Source organism: Lithobates pipiens, unplaced genomic scaffold (assembly GCF_037356315.1).
Source record: "Lithobates pipiens isolate NorthernLeopardFrog02 unplaced genomic scaffold, aLitPip1_a1.2 Scaffold_16, whole genome shotgun sequence".
Taxonomy (NCBI): Eukaryota; Metazoa; Chordata; class Amphibia; order Anura; family Ranidae; genus Lithobates; species Lithobates pipiens.
In genome coordinates, this window is record NW_027507748.1 from 5,678,197 (window position 1) to 5,694,188 (window position 15,992).

General features: G+C 48.7%; 1 protein-coding gene across 1 annotated transcript in view; it reads right to left on the minus strand.

The window, feature by feature from the left end:
• Positions 1 to 15,992, minus strand: part of LOC143981559 (uncharacterized) — a 71,580-nt gene that overhangs the window by 32,727 nt on the left and 22,861 nt on the right. Inside the window, exons 2-3 of the mRNA XM_077479505.1 lie at positions 9,303 to 9,596; positions 4,848 to 5,081 (exon numbers count right to left, since the gene is read on the minus strand). Of these exons, the coding sequence (XP_077335631.1) occupies positions 4,848 to 5,081; positions 9,303 to 9,596 (528 nt within the window). The remainder of the gene's footprint in view (positions 1 to 4,847; positions 5,082 to 9,302; positions 9,597 to 15,992) is intronic.

Sequence of the window (15,992 nt, forward strand, 5' to 3'; positions counted from 1 at the left end):
ACTAAAGCCGCGTACACACGGGCGGACTGTCTGGCCAAGTGAGTCCGTCAGACAATCCGACAGACAGTCTGTCCTACTTTTGAATGAATGGACTTGACCACACACGATGAACAGACAGTCCGTTGAAAGCTTGCGCGATGACGTGTACAGCACGTACGACGGGACTAGAAATACGACGTCCTATACACAGCAATGCAACCTTCGGCCGTGTAAATCCTTTCTGAGCATGCGCCATACTTAGTCCGTCCAACTTGCCTACTCACGAGCGGACTGTCCGCTGAAACCAAGTTTGGACGGACAATATTACGGAAATTCCGAAAGACTTAGTCCGCTGAAAAAGTCAGCTGAAGCCCACACACGAGCGGACTGTCCGCTGAAATGTGTTTCAGCGGACTAAGTTGGACAGACAGTCCGCCCGTGTGTACGCGGCCTTACTCTGCTAAAAATCTCAATAAAAACATTTGAAAAGAAAAGAACAATGAGGAGGAGATCAGGATCACACACAGGTAGAAGTATGAGATGATGGGGGTGATGATCATAGAGAGGAGAGAGGTGATGTACAGAACAATGAGGAGGAGATCAGGGTCACACACACAGGTAGAAGTATGAGATGATGGGGGTGATGATCATAGAGAGGAGAGAGGTGAAGTACAGAACAATGAGGAGGAGATCAGGATCACACACAGGTAGAAGTATGAGATGATGGGGGTGATGATCATAGAGAGGAGAGAGGTGAAGTACAGAACAATGAGGAGGAGATCAGGATCACACACAGGTAGAAGTATGAGATGATGGGGGTGATGATCATAGAGAAGAGAGAGGTGAAGTACAGAACAATGAGGAGGAGATCAGGATCACACACAGGTAGAAGTATGAGATGATGGGGGTGATGATCATAGAGAGGAGAGAGGTGAATTACAGAACAATGAGGAGGAGATCAGGATCACACACAGGTAGAAGTATGAGATGATGAGGGTGATGATCATAGAGAGGAGAGAGGTGAAGTACAGAACAATGAGGAGGAGATCAGGGTCACACACAGGTAGAAGTATGAGATGATGGGAGTGATGATCATAGAGAAGAGAGAGGTGAAGTACAGAACAATGAGGAGGAGATCAGGATCACACACAGGTAGAAGTATGAGATGATGGGGGTGATGATCATAGAGAGGAGAGAGGTGAAGTACAGAACAATGAGGAGGAGACCAGGATCACACACAGGTAGAAGTATGAGATGATGGGGGTGATGATCATAGAGAGGTGAAGTACAGAACAATGAGGAGGAGATCGGGGTCACACACAGGTAGAAGTATGAGATGATGGGGGTGATGATCATAGAGAGGAGAGAGGTGATGTACAGAACAATGAGGAGGAGATCAGGATCACACACAGGTAGAAGTATGAGATGATGGGGGTGATGATCATAGAGAGGAGAGAGGTGAAATACAGAACAATGAGGAGGAGATCAGGATCACACACAGGTAGAAGTATGAGATGATGAGGGTGATGATCATAGAGAGGAGACAGGTGATGTACAGAACAATGAGGAGGAGATCAGGGTCACACACAGGTAGAAGTATGAGATGATGGGGGTGATGATCATAGAGAGGAGAGAGGTGAAGTACAGAACAATGAGGAGGAGATCAGGATCACACACAGGTAGAAGTATGAGATGATGGGAGTGATGATCATAGAGAAGAGAGAGGTGAAGTACAGAACAATGAGGAGGAGATCAGGATCACACACAGGTAGAAGTATGAGATGATGGGGGTGATGATCATAGAGAGGAGAGAGGTGAAGTACAGAACAATGAGGAGGAGATCAGGATCACACACAGGTAGAAGTATGAGATGATGGGGTTGATGATCATAGAGAGGTGAAGTACAGAACAATGAGGAGGAGATCGGGGTCACACACAGGTAGAAGTATGAGATGATGGGGGTGATGATCATAGAGAGGAGAGAGGTGATGTACAGAACAATGAGGAGGAGATCAGGATCACACACAGGTAGAAGTATGAGATGATGGGGGTGATGATCATAGAGAGGAGAGAGGTGAAATACAGAACAATGAGGAGGAGATCAGGATCACACACAGGTAGAAGTATGAGATGATGAGGGTGATGATCATAGAGAGGAGACAGGTGATGTACAGAACAATGAGGAGGAGATCAGGGTCACACACAGGTAGAAGTATGAGATGATGGGGGTGATGATCATAGAGAGGAGACAGTGATGTACAGAACAATGAGGAGGAGATCAGGGTCACACACAGGTAGAAGTATGAGATGATGGGGGTGATGATCATAGAGAGGAGAGAGGTGAAGTACAGAACAATGAGGAGGAGATCAGGATCACACACAGGTAGAAGTATGAGATGATGGGGGTGATGATAATAGAGAGGAGACAGGTGAAGTACAGAACAATGAGGAGGAGATCAGGATCACACACAGGAAGAAGTATGAGATGATGGGGGTGATGATCATAGAGAGGAGAGAGGTGAAGTACAGAACAATGAGGAGGAGATCAGGATCACACACAGGTAGAAGTATGAGATGATGGGGGTGATGATCATAGAGAGGAGACAGGTGAAGTACAGAACAATGAGGAGGAGATCAGGGTCACACACAGGTAGAAGTATGAGATGATGGGGGTGATGATCATAGAGAGGAGAGAGGTGATGTACAGAACAATGAGGAGGAGATCAGGATCACACACAGGTAGAAGTATGAGATGATGGGGGTGATGATCATAGAGAGGAGAGAGGTGAAGTACAGAACAATGAGGAGGAGATCAGGGTCACACACAGGTAGAAGTATGAGATGATGGGGGTGATGATCATAGAGAGGAGAGAGGTGAAATACAGAACAATGAGGAGGAGATCAGGATCACACACAGGTAGAAGTATGAGATGATGAGGGTGATGATCATAGAGAGGAGACAGGTGATGTACAGAACAATGAGGAGGAGATCAGGGTCACACACAGGTAGAAGTATGAGATGATGGGGGTGATGATCATAGAGAGGAGACAGTGATGTACAGAACAATGAGGAGGAGATCAGGGTCACACACAGGTAGAAGTATGAGATGATGGGGGTGATGATCATAGAGAGGAGAGAGGTGAAGTACAGAACAATGAGGAGGAGATCAGGATCACACACAGGTAGAAGTATGAGATGATGGGGGTGATGATAATAGAGAGGAGACAGGTGAAGTACAGAACAATGAGGAGGAGATCAGGATCACACACAGGAAGAAGTATGAGATGATGGGGGTGATGATCATAGAGAGGAGAGAGGTGAAGTACAGAACAATGAGGAGGAGATCAGGACCACACACAGGTAGAAGTATGAGATGATGGGGGTGATGATCATAGAGAGGAGAGAGGTGAAGTACAGAACAATGAGGAGGAGATCAGGACCACACACAGGTAGAAGTATGAGATGATGGGGGTGATGATCATAGAGAGGAGAGAGGTGAAGTACAGAACAATGAGGAGGAGATCAGGATCACACACAGGTAGAAGTATGAGATGATGGGGGTGATGATCATAGAGAGGAGAGAGGTGAAGTACAGAACAATGAGGAGGAGATCAGGACCACACACAGGTAGAAGTATGAGATGATGGGGGTGATGATCATAGAGAGGAGAGAGGTGATGTACAGAACAATGAGGAGGAGATCAGGGTCACACACAGGTAGATGTATGAGATGATGGGGGTGATGATCATAGAGAGGAGAGAGGTGAAATACAGAACAATGAGGAGGAGATCAGGATCACACACAGGTAGAAGTATGAGATGATGAGGGTGATGATCATAGAGAGGAGACAGGTGATGTACAGAACAATGAGGAGGAGATCAGGGTCACACACAGGTAGAAGTATGAGATGATGGGGGTGATGATCATAGAGAGGAGAGAGGTGAAGTACAGAACAATGAGGAGGAGATCAGGATCACACACAGGTAGAAGTATGAGATGATGGGGGTGATGATAATAGAGAGGAGACAGGTGAAGTACAGAACAATGAGGAGGAGATCAGGATCACACACAGGAAGAAGTATGAGATGATGGGGGTGATGATCATAGAGAGGAGAGAGGTGAAGTACAGAACAATGAGGAGGAGATCAGGACCACACACAGGTAGAAGTATGAGATGATGGGGGTGATGATCATAGAGAGGAGAGAGGTGAAGTACAGAACAATGAGGAGGAGATCAGGACCACACACAGGTAGAAGTATGAGATGATGGGGGGTGATGATCATAGAGAGGAGAGAGGTGAAGTACAGAACAATGAGGAGGAGATCAGGACCACACACAGGTAGAAGTATGAGATGATGGGGGTGATGATCATAGAGAGGAGAGAGGTGATGTACAGAACAATGAGGAGGAGATCAGGGTCACACACAGGTAGAAGTATGAGATGATGGGGGTGATGATCATAGAGAGGAGAGGGGTGATGTACAGAACAATGAGGAGGAGATCAGGGTCACACACAGGTAGAAGTATGAGATGATGGGGGTGATGATCATAGAGAGGAGAGGGGTGATGTACAGAACAATGAGGAGGAGATCAGGGTCACACACAGGTAGAAGTATGAGATGATGGGGGTGATGATCATAGAGAGGAGAGAGGTGATGTACAGAACAATGAGGAGGAGATCAGGATCACACACAGGTAGAAGTAACCAATCAGTATGTAGGAGGCGGAGTCACACCTCTGACTCTCTGATGACAGGTATACAGAGGAAGTGATATATACTCTGTTATATCTGATCAGGAAAGATGTCGGTGAGAATTGAGGGTGAGATTTCCTTTTTAGACATCACTGGCCGCCGCCGGGACTCACCTGGAGGAGTATAGGGGATTATTATAGATGAACTCTTCTTACACACTTCATTATCCACAACACAGGTCAGAGTCACATTATGTTCAGGTCGGGGTTCGGAGTACGATTGTTCGTTGCCCACGGATCCTGTCTGTTTAAACCATTCATAGGTGACCCCCGGAGTGGAGCTTTCACAGTATAGTACAATATTCTCCTTGGTAGTTTGATGAGTGATGTTGGGCTCATCAGGACAAGCTGAAAGAAAAGAATATGACATGAGAGGATGAGATCTCCATCACCCGCTCCATCTATACCCAGACTTCCTTCCTTCCCTCTGTGGAGTACATTTCTTGTCTATGGAGAAGGTGGTATAATGGGATCTGTAAAGCAACATCCCGATCTTTACAACCCAGAGGAACCCTGAGGAAATTATTCTCAGGTCTTGGAGAACCTGTGATATAACAAAACTATTGTAGGTGATTAACCACTTCAGGCCCGGACCAATTGTCAGCCTAAGGACCAGAGGTCTTTTTACAATTTCGCACTGCGCTGCTTTAACTGGTAATTGCGCGGTCATGCAATGCTGTACCCAAACGAAATTTGCGTCCTTTTCTTCCCACAAATAGAGCTTTCTTTTGATGGTATTTAATTGCCTCTGCGATTTTTATTTTTTGCGATATAAATGGAAAAAGACCGAAAATTTTGAGAAAAATATATTTTCTACTTTTTGTTATAAGAAAAATCGAATAAAAACTCAATTTTAGTCATACATTTAGGGCAAAATGTATTCAGCCACATGTCTTTATTAAAAAAAATGTCAATAAGCGTATATTTATTGGTTTGCGCAAAAGTTATAGCGTCTACAAACTAGAGTACATTTTCTGGAATTTACACAGCTTTTAATTTATGACTGCCTATCTCATTTCTTGAGGTGCTAAAATGGCAGGGCAGTACAACCCCCCCCCCCAAATGACCCCATTTTGGAAAGTAGACACCCCAAGGAAATTGCTGAGGGGCATGTTGAGCCCATTGAATTTTTTTTTTTTTTTTTGTCCCAAGTGATTGAATAATGACACAAAAAAATAAAAATAAATAAAGTTTACAAAAAGTTGTCACTAAATGATATATTGCTCACACATGCCATAGTTATATGTGGAATTGCACCCCAAAATATATTCTGCTGCTTCTCCTGAGTACGGGGATACCACATATGTGGGACTTTTTGGGAGTCTAGCAGCCTACGGCACCCCGAAACCCAATCACTGCCTTCAGGATTTCTAAGGGTGCAAATTTTTGATTTCACTCCTCACTACCTATCACAGTTTCGAATGCCATAAAATGCCAAAATAGCACAAAACCCCCCCAAATGACCCCATTTTGGAAAGTAGACACCCCAAGCTATTTACTGAGAGGCATGTTGAGTCCATGAAATATTTTATATTTTGCCACAAGTTGCAGGAATATTACAATTTTTTTTTTTTTTTTTGCACAAAGTTGTCACTAAATGATATATTGCTCACACATGCTATGGGCAGAAGTCAAATTACACTCCAAAATAAATTCTGCTGCTTCTCCTGAGTACGGGGATACCACATGTGGGGGACTTTTTGGGAGCCTAGCCACGTACGGGACCCCAAAATCCAAGCACTGCCTTCCGGATTTAAATATAAAACGCTACCAAAAAAAACTGTTAGCGATCGCAGGGATCAGGCCTGACTCTGCGATCGCTGCAGTTATGTGTTTAGTGTTTTGTAAGTGACAGTGATCGATCGATACTGCACTTGGGTGGGCTGGGCAGAGGGGCAAAACGCAGGTGCCAGTAAGTATCTGGGCTGATCCCGCTAACAATGCATTTTTTTGGAACCCTAAACTGCTGGGGATGCTAGTATAGATCTGATCAGATCAGATATTGATCTGTTCAGATTCTATACCACTACGGGAGGTTTATGCTTTGCGTGTGGGTGTTAGCGGTACTGGCACTAACCTAGCGCTGCCTGGGGCGACGCAGACCCTGACTCTAAAACCTAATTGATATCACCCGCCGGGTGATCAGGGGGTTAAACCTTTATTGGGTAATAAATGGTGGGTGCCCTGATGCTATAAAAAGCAAACTAACTAACCAGAGTCACCCGTAACACTTATACGGTGATCACTGGTGAAAGAGTTAACTAGGGGCAATCAGGGGGTTCAAATTTTTATTAGGTAGTATATGGGGGTCCCTGGCGCTATATAATAACCTGACGGGGAACCTAAATAACTAACTGGCTAACCAGCATCACCAGTGACACTTATACTGTGATCGCTGGTGAAAGGGTTAACTAGGGGTAATCAGGGGGTTAAAACCATTATTGGGTAGTATATCGGGGTACCTAGCGCTATAAAAACCTGGCGGCGAACCTAAAAAAATAATAACTAGCTACCTAGCGGCACCAGTGACACTAATGCAGCGATCAGAAAAATGATCGCTTAGTGATACTGGCAAAAGGGGGTGAAAGGGTTAACTAGGGGCAATCAGGGGGTTAAACCTTTATTGGGGGGTGGTAGGGGGCTACCCTGGACCTAACACTAACTGCCCTGACACTTTTTACAACTGACACTGAATGCAGTGATCAGTAAATAAATAATCACTGCAATCAGTGACACTGTGACTGGGGGGGAGGGGGGATCGGGGGGCGATCGGGGGGTGATCGGGGGGGTTTGTGTGCCTGTGTGTTCGTTAGTGTCAGTGTAGTGTTTGGTGCAGACTTACTGTGTCTTCTCCTCGTAGTCCGGTCAATAAGACCGCCCCGAGGAGAATGACATCACTTCCTCCCTGCCTGTGTATACAATACACAGTGGGAGGAAGCTTCTCATTCGCCAGGAGCGATCGAGAGGGGGTGGCCAGAAACCAATGGCCATCCCCTCATCCCGGATCGCTCCTGAAGCGAAACGGACCACCGCATCCAGCAGGAGGGGGTCCTATCGGACCCCCCACCCGCTGGAAGGCGAGCATGTACATGTACGTGCTTGTGCCTGTACATGCCATTGTGAGGACGTACATTGGCAGGCGGCGGTCCTTAAGTGGTTAAAGAAAATGCACATCCAGTCAATGGCTGGCGGTTGGTGTCCTGCAGTCATCAAGTGGTATCGGTCCTGGACCAGCCAATGGGAGGTCAATCAGTCACAGGTCATGGAACTCCTAGATCAGGGATCTCCAAACTACGGCCTTCCACGTGTTGAAGAACATCCCATGATGCATTGTAAGATTCCGACATTCACAGACATCACCGGGCATGATGGGAATTGTAGTTCCTGAACAACTGGAGGGCTGTAGTTTGGAGCCCCCGGCTCAGTCTAGAGGAACTCCTAAAGGTTCCATGGAGGCTGGGCTGACAATGGCGGCCTCCAATACCAGCCACAAAAAACACACACACACCATTCCCCTCCATTCAGGTGGATCGGATCAAGGGCAGTCGTGTGTATACGGATAGCCGATCCATTTACAAACGATTGCCCATACAGCAGAGCAGGCCGTGTCCAGGTCAGCTCTACATAATCTGAATGGACACAGACCCGCCATTTGCCTGCTCAGCGGACAGATCACCCACTCAGCAAAGCGGACTCCGCCCTCTGTGGGAGGGGCCTTCATACTTCTGTCAGGTTATTATTACTGTGATTCCATTGGGGAGATTCTTCCTCACTTCCTGTCGCAGTGACACCTCCGCAGTAAGGCTGCATTCACACCTGAGCATAGCGTCTGAGTGCTTTTCACCATTTTTCAGCTGTCATTTATTTTTTTCTTTATTAGGCAGTAGAGAAAACTATTATCTGTTGCATAATTTGTTGCTAGGTTTTCCAGCATGTCTCAGTGTTTTTTATTTTTTTATTATTACTTGGGTATTGGGTGCTCAACCTGAGGCCCTCCAGCTGTTACAGAACTACAAGTCCCATCATGCCTCTGCCTGGGGGAGTCAAGCTTGTAACTGTCAGCCTTGTAATGCCTCATGGGACTTGTAGTTCCACAACAGCTGGAGGACAGGAGCCGTGGCTCAGCTTGGGCGCCCCCCATAGAAAGCTGCATGCTGTGGGAGTGGAGGCACTTAATAGGTGGGAGGGGCCAGGAGAGCAGAAGAGGGACCCCAGAAGAGGAGGATCGGGGGGCTGCTCTGTGCAAATCCATTACAGAGCAGGCAAGTAGAACATGTTTGTTTTTTGTGTTTTTCTTTTTAAAAATGAGAGTTTACAATCTCTTTAACCCCCTTACCCTAATGAAATAAAAATAAAACAGAAAATAAAAGCTGAAATCCCTAGCAACAGATGATAGTTTGTTCTTTGCAGAGGCGCCATCCCATAACGATCACATGATTACAGTGTAAACAAAACCGCCATGAATGGCTTCTATTCAGGACTGTTTGGCCCACAGCTGTCACATGGTACCAGGGCCAATCACAGCACCCGGTACCATGTGATTAGCTGAAGCCAATGGTAAAGACTTACCTCGTACAGTGAGGATTATATCTGTGTACTGATAAATATTATTCACCAACGCCTCCGTCCTGTAGTACCCGGAGTCCTCTATACGCAGGTCCTTTATGGTCAGCACTCCATTGGTTCTATTGATAGTCGCTCTGTCCCGTCGAAGATTGTAAAACAAGGGCTCATCCGGGGAGTTCAGCTCCATGTCCACCAGCATTTCACCATTTATCTTCCAGTTGATCTCTGAGGGATTTCCGGTGTATTTTGGCTCCAGAGTGACTTCACTTCCCTCCAATCTTAGGACTGTTTGTTGAGCTGCAGAGAGAGAGGAGGAAAGAGTTAAATTGTGTACAGAATACAGGGTGGGGGAGGGGCTGCACCTAACAGGAGGATGTGTGTGCGGAGGGGGGGGGGGGGGGCAGCATTGCAGCACCGGGGTCCTGAGCTCAGTGTGTATGTGAGATATGTCAGCCAACCATCACCCTCTATATGGTATATACCGATCTTCTAGGCCGGGGGGTCTCCAGCTGTTGCAAAACTACAAGTCCCAGGAGGCATTGCAAGGCTGACAGCTACAAGCATGACTCCCCCAGGAAGAGGCATGATGGGAGTTGTGTTTTCACAGACAGCTGGAGGGCCGCCAGTTTGAAGACCCCTATCCTAGGCGGTATACGCCGATCCGGAAAGTATTCACAGCGCTTCACTTTTTCCACATTTTTGCTATGTTGCAGCCCTTATTCCAATATGGATTCAATTCATTATTTTCCTCAAAATTTCACAAAACAATCCGATAATGACAACGTGAGAGAAATTTGTGTGAAATCTTTGCAACTTTATTAAAGGAAAAAAATCCCAAGTAAATAAGTAGCACAGGCTCCTCCCATGCACAGGCCCCTCCAATGCACACAAGTAGCGCAGGCTCCTCCCCTGTACACAATGATCAGGCCTCCCCCCCATGTACACAATGATCACAGACCTCCCCCCATGTACACAATGATCACAGGCCTCCCCCCCATGTACACAATGATCACAGGCCTCCCCCCATGTACACAATGATCACAGGCCTCCCCCCCATGTACACAATGATCACAGGCCTCCCCCCATGTACACAATGATCACAGGCCTCCCCCCATGTACGCAATGATCACAGGCCTCCCCCCCATGTACACAATGATCACAGGCCTCCCTCCCCCCCCCCCATGTACACAATGATCACAGGTCTCCCCCCCCCATGTACACAATGATCACAGGCCTCCCTCCCCAACCCATGTACACAATGATCACAGGCCTCCCCCCATGTACACAATGATCACAGGTCTCCCCCCCCCATGTACACAATGATCACAGGCCTCCCTACCCCCCCCCATGTACACAATGATCACAGGTCTCCCCCCCCATGTACACAATGATCACAGGCCTCCCTCCCCAACCCATGTACACAATGATCACAGGCCTCCCCCCATGTACACAATGATCACAGGTCTCCCCCCCATGTACACAATGATCACAGGCCTCCCCCCATGTACACAATGATCACAGGCCTCCCCCCATGTACACAATGATCACAGGCCTCCCTCCCCCCCCCCCATGTACACAATGATCACAGGTCTCCCCCCCCCATGTACACAATGATCACAGGCCTCCCTCCCCAACCCATGTACACAATGATCACAGGCCTCCCCCCATGTACACAATGATCACAGGTCTCCCCCCCCCATGTACACAATGATCACAGGCCTCCCCCCCATGTACAGAATGATCACAGGCCTCCCTCCCCCCCATGTACACAATGATCACAGGCTTCCCCCCCCATGTACACAATGATCACAGGCCCCCCCCCCATGTACAGAATGATCACAGGCCTCCCTCCCCCCATGTACACAATGATCACAGGCCTCCCCCCCATGTACACAATGATCACAGGCCCCCCCCCCCATGTACACAATGATCACAGGTCTCCCTCCCCCCATGTACACAATGATCACAGGCTCCCCCCCCCCCCCCATGTACACAATGATCACAGGTCTCCCTCCCCCCCATGTACACAATGATCACAGGCCTCCCCCCATGTACACAATGATCACAGGCTCCCCCCCCCCCCCCATGTACACAATGATCACAGCCTCCCCCCGCCCATGTACAGAATGATCACAGGCCTCCCTCCCTCCCATGTACACAATGATCACAGGCCTCCCCCCATGTACACAATGATCACAGGTCTCCCTCCCCCCATGTACACAATGATCACAGGCTCCCCCCCATGTACACAATGATCACAGGCTCCCCCCCCCATGTACACAATGATCACAGGCCTCCCCCCCATGTACACAATGACCACAGGCCTCCCCCCCCATGTACACAATGATCACAGGCCTCCCCCCCCATGTACACAATGATCACAGGCCTCCTCTCCCCCCCCCATGTACACAATGATCACAGGCCTCGCCTCCCCTCCCCCCCCCCATGTACACAATGATCACAGGCCCCCCCCATGTACACAATGATCACAGGCCTCCCCCCCATGTACACAATGATCACAGCCCCCCCATGTACACAATGATCACAGGCCCCTCCATGTACACAATGATCACAGGCCCCCCGCCATTTACACAATGATCACAGCCCCCCCCATGTACACAATGATCACAGGCCTCCCCTCCCCCCCCCCCATGTACACAATGATCACAGGCCTCCCCTCCCCCCCCATGTACACAATGATCACAGGCCCCCCCCCATGTACTCAATGATCACAGGCCTCCCCCCATGTACACAATGATCACAGGCCCCCCATGTACACAATGATCACAGGCCTCCCCCCCATGTACACAATGATCACAGGTCTCCCCCCCATGTACACAATGATCACAGGCCTCCCCCCATGTACACAATGATCACAGGCCTCCCCCCATGTACACAATGATCACAGCCCCCCCCATGTACACAATGATCACAGGCCTCCCCCCCCCCCCATGTACACAATGATCACAGGCCTCCCCCCCCCCCCCATGTACACAATGATCACAGGCCTCCCCCATGTACACAATGATCACAGGCCTCCCCCCATGTACACAATGATCACAGGCCTCCCCCATGTACACAATGATCACAGGCCTCACCCCCATGTACACAATGATCACAGCCCCCCCCCCCCCCATGTACACAATGATCACAGGCCTCCCCCATGTACACAATGATCACAGGCCTCCCTCATGTACACAATGATCACAGGCCTCCCCCCCAAGTACACAATGATCACAGCCCCCCCCATGTACACAATGATCACAGGCCTCCCCCCCATGTACACAATGATCACAGGCCTCCCCCCCATGTACACAATGATCACAGGCCTCCCCCCCATGTACACAATGATCACAGGCCCCCCCATGTACACAATGATCACAAGCCTCCCCCCCATGTACACAATGATCACAGGCCTCCCCCCCCATGTACACAATGATCACAGGCCTCCCCCCATGTACACAATGATCACAGGCCTCCCCCCATGTACACAATGATCACAGCCCCCCCCCCATGTACACAATAATCACAGGCCTCCCCCCCATGTACACAATGATCACAGGCCTCGCCTCCCCTCCCCCCCCCATGTACACAATGATCACAGGCCCCCCCCATGTACACAATGATCACAGGCCTCCCCCCCATGTACACAATGATCACAGCCCCCCCATGTACACAATGATCACAGGCCCCTCCATGTACACAATGATCACAGGCCCCCCGCCATTTACACAATGATCACAGCCCCCCCCATGTACACAATGATCACAGGCCTCCCCTCCCCCCCCCCATGTACACAATGATCACAGGCCTCCCCTCCCCCCCCATGTACACAATGATCACAGGCCCCCCCCCCATGTACTCAATGATCACAGGCCTCCCCCCATGTACACAATGATCACAGGCCCCCCATGTACACAATGATCACAGGCCTCCCCCCCATGTACACAATGATCACAGGTCTCCCCCCCATGTACACAATGATCACAGGCCTCCCCCCATGTACACAATGATCACAGGCCTCCCCCCATGTACACAATGATCACAGCCCCCCCCATGTACACAATGATCACAGGCCTCCCCCCCCCCCCCATGTACACAATGATCACAGGCCTCCCCCCCCCCCCCCCCCATGTACACAATGATCACAGGCCTCCCCCATGTACACAATGATCACAGGCCTCCCCCCATGTACACAATGATCACAGGCCTCCCCCATGTACACAATGATCACAGGCCTCACCCCCATGTACACAATGATCACAGCCCCCCCCCCCCCCATGTACACAATGATCACAGGCCTCCCCCATGTACACAATGATCACAGGCCTCCCTCATGTACACAATGATCACAGGCCTCCCCCCCAAGTACACAATGATCACAGCCCCCCCCATGTACACAATGATCACAGGCCTCCCCCCCATGTACACAATGATCACAGGCCTCCCCCCCATGTACACAATGATCACAGGCCTCCCCCCCATGTACACAATGATCACAGGCCCCCCCATGTACACAATGATCACAAGCCTCCCCCCCATGTACACAATGATCACAGGCCTCCCCCCCCATGTACACAATGATCACAGGCCTCCCCCCATGTACACAATGATCACAGGCCTCCCCCCCATGTACACAATGATCACAGCCCCCCCCCCATGTACACAATAATCACAGGCCTCCCCCCCATGTACACAATGATCACAGGCCTCCCCCCATGTACACAATGATCACAGGCCTCCCCCCCCATGTACACAATGATCACAGCCCCCCCCCCCCATGTACACAATGATCACAGCCCCCCCCCATGTACACAAGGACCACAGCCTTTGCTCAATACTTTGGTGAAGCCCCTTTGGCACCAATTACAGCCTCAAGTCATTTTGGAGGATGATGCTACAAACGCGGCACTCCTATTTTTGGGCAGTTTCTCCCTGTCACTGAAAAACATCCCCACAGTATGATGCTGCCACCACCATGCTTCACAGTAGGTATGGTACTGGCCGGGTGATGAGCGGTGCCTGGTTTCCTCCAGACATGACGCCATTCAGGCCAACGAGTTCAATCTTTGTTTCACCAGAGAATTTTGTTTCTTGTGGTCTGAGATCCTTCAGGTGTCTTTTGGGAAACTCCAGATGGGGCTGTCATGTGCCTTTTACCTTTGGAGTGCTGCAGAGATGGTTGTTCTTCTGGAAGGTTCTCCTCTCTCCGCAGAGAAATGCTGGAGCTCTGTCAGAGTGACCATCGGGGTTCTTGGTCTCCTCCCTGACTAAGACCCTTCTCCACCGATCGCTCAGTTTGGCCGGGTGGCCCGTTCTAGGAAGAGTCCTGGTGGTTCCAAACTTCTTCCATTTACAGATGATGGAGGACACTGTGCTCATTGGGACCTTCAATGCTACAGAAATGTTTCTGTGCCCTTCCCCCGATCTGTGCCTCCATACAATCCTGTCCCCGAGGTCTACAGACAATTCCTTGGACTTCAGAAACATCTGAAGGGTGATCAGTGGAAACCGGAGGAACCCGAGATCAATTCTGAGGGTCATGGCAAAGTCTGTGATACTTGTGTACATGGGAGGAGCCTGCGATCAATTCTGAGCGTCGTGGGAGGAGCCCTGCGATCAATTCTGAGCGTCATGGGAGGAGCCCTGCGATCCCCATGTAATAGAGCTACACAATTCTGGCAAAAATGAGAATCACAATTTTTTTGCTTAGAATAAAAAAAGATCACGATTCTCGCAATGTAAAATCTTTCACATTATATAAAAAATAAAATAATAAAAAATAAAAAAACACCAGTAAAGTTAGCCCTTTTGTAATTTTTTTGTACTCAGTAAAGTAATTTTTTGCAACAAAATTGCATTTGAAAGACCGCTGGGCAAATATAGCGCGACATAAAATATTGCAACAACCACCATTTTATTCTCTAGGGTGTATAAAAAAAAATGTATATATATATATATATATATATATAGTTGGGGGAGGGGGATCTCCTATACACAGAGCGGGCCCCACTACGCAGCAGAGGGGCCCCTGTACGCAACAGAGGCGCCCCTATAGACAAGGCGGGCCCCAGTACGCAGTAGAGGGGCCCCTATTCGCACCGCAGGCATTGAGTAGAAGGGCCCCCATACGGAACACTCACCCCGGGCACCGAGTAATACCCCCAGGAGGGTGAATAGGACTGTCAGCTAGTGATGTCCAGTTCATGAACAAATCGTTCTTTTGAATCGGTTCATTTTAGTGAACTGGATGAATCGATTCATCTGAGTGAACTGATTCGTTTGAAACATTTCACTATGACCTCAGTACATAGCAGAGCAGCAGAGCTGGCAGTGGTAATATGATCCTAGAGTGAGAGAGCTCCGCCCCTCCCTGCAACCAATCAGCTGACTCAAAGCACAGTGACAATCAGGAACTGGATACAAACTTAAAACAAGAGCCAGGAGTACACAGTACACTGAGATAAAGAATCATACAAGTTACCGAGTTAAAGAATCATACAAGTTACCGAGTTAAAGAATCATACAAGTTACCGAGTTAAAGAATCATACAAGTTACCGAGTTAAAGAATCATACAAGTTACGAGTTAAAGAATCATACAAGTTACCAAGTTAAAGAATCATACAAGTTACCGAGTTAAAAAATCAACCAGTACACCAAGTTAAAGAATCAAACAGTACACTAAGTTAAAG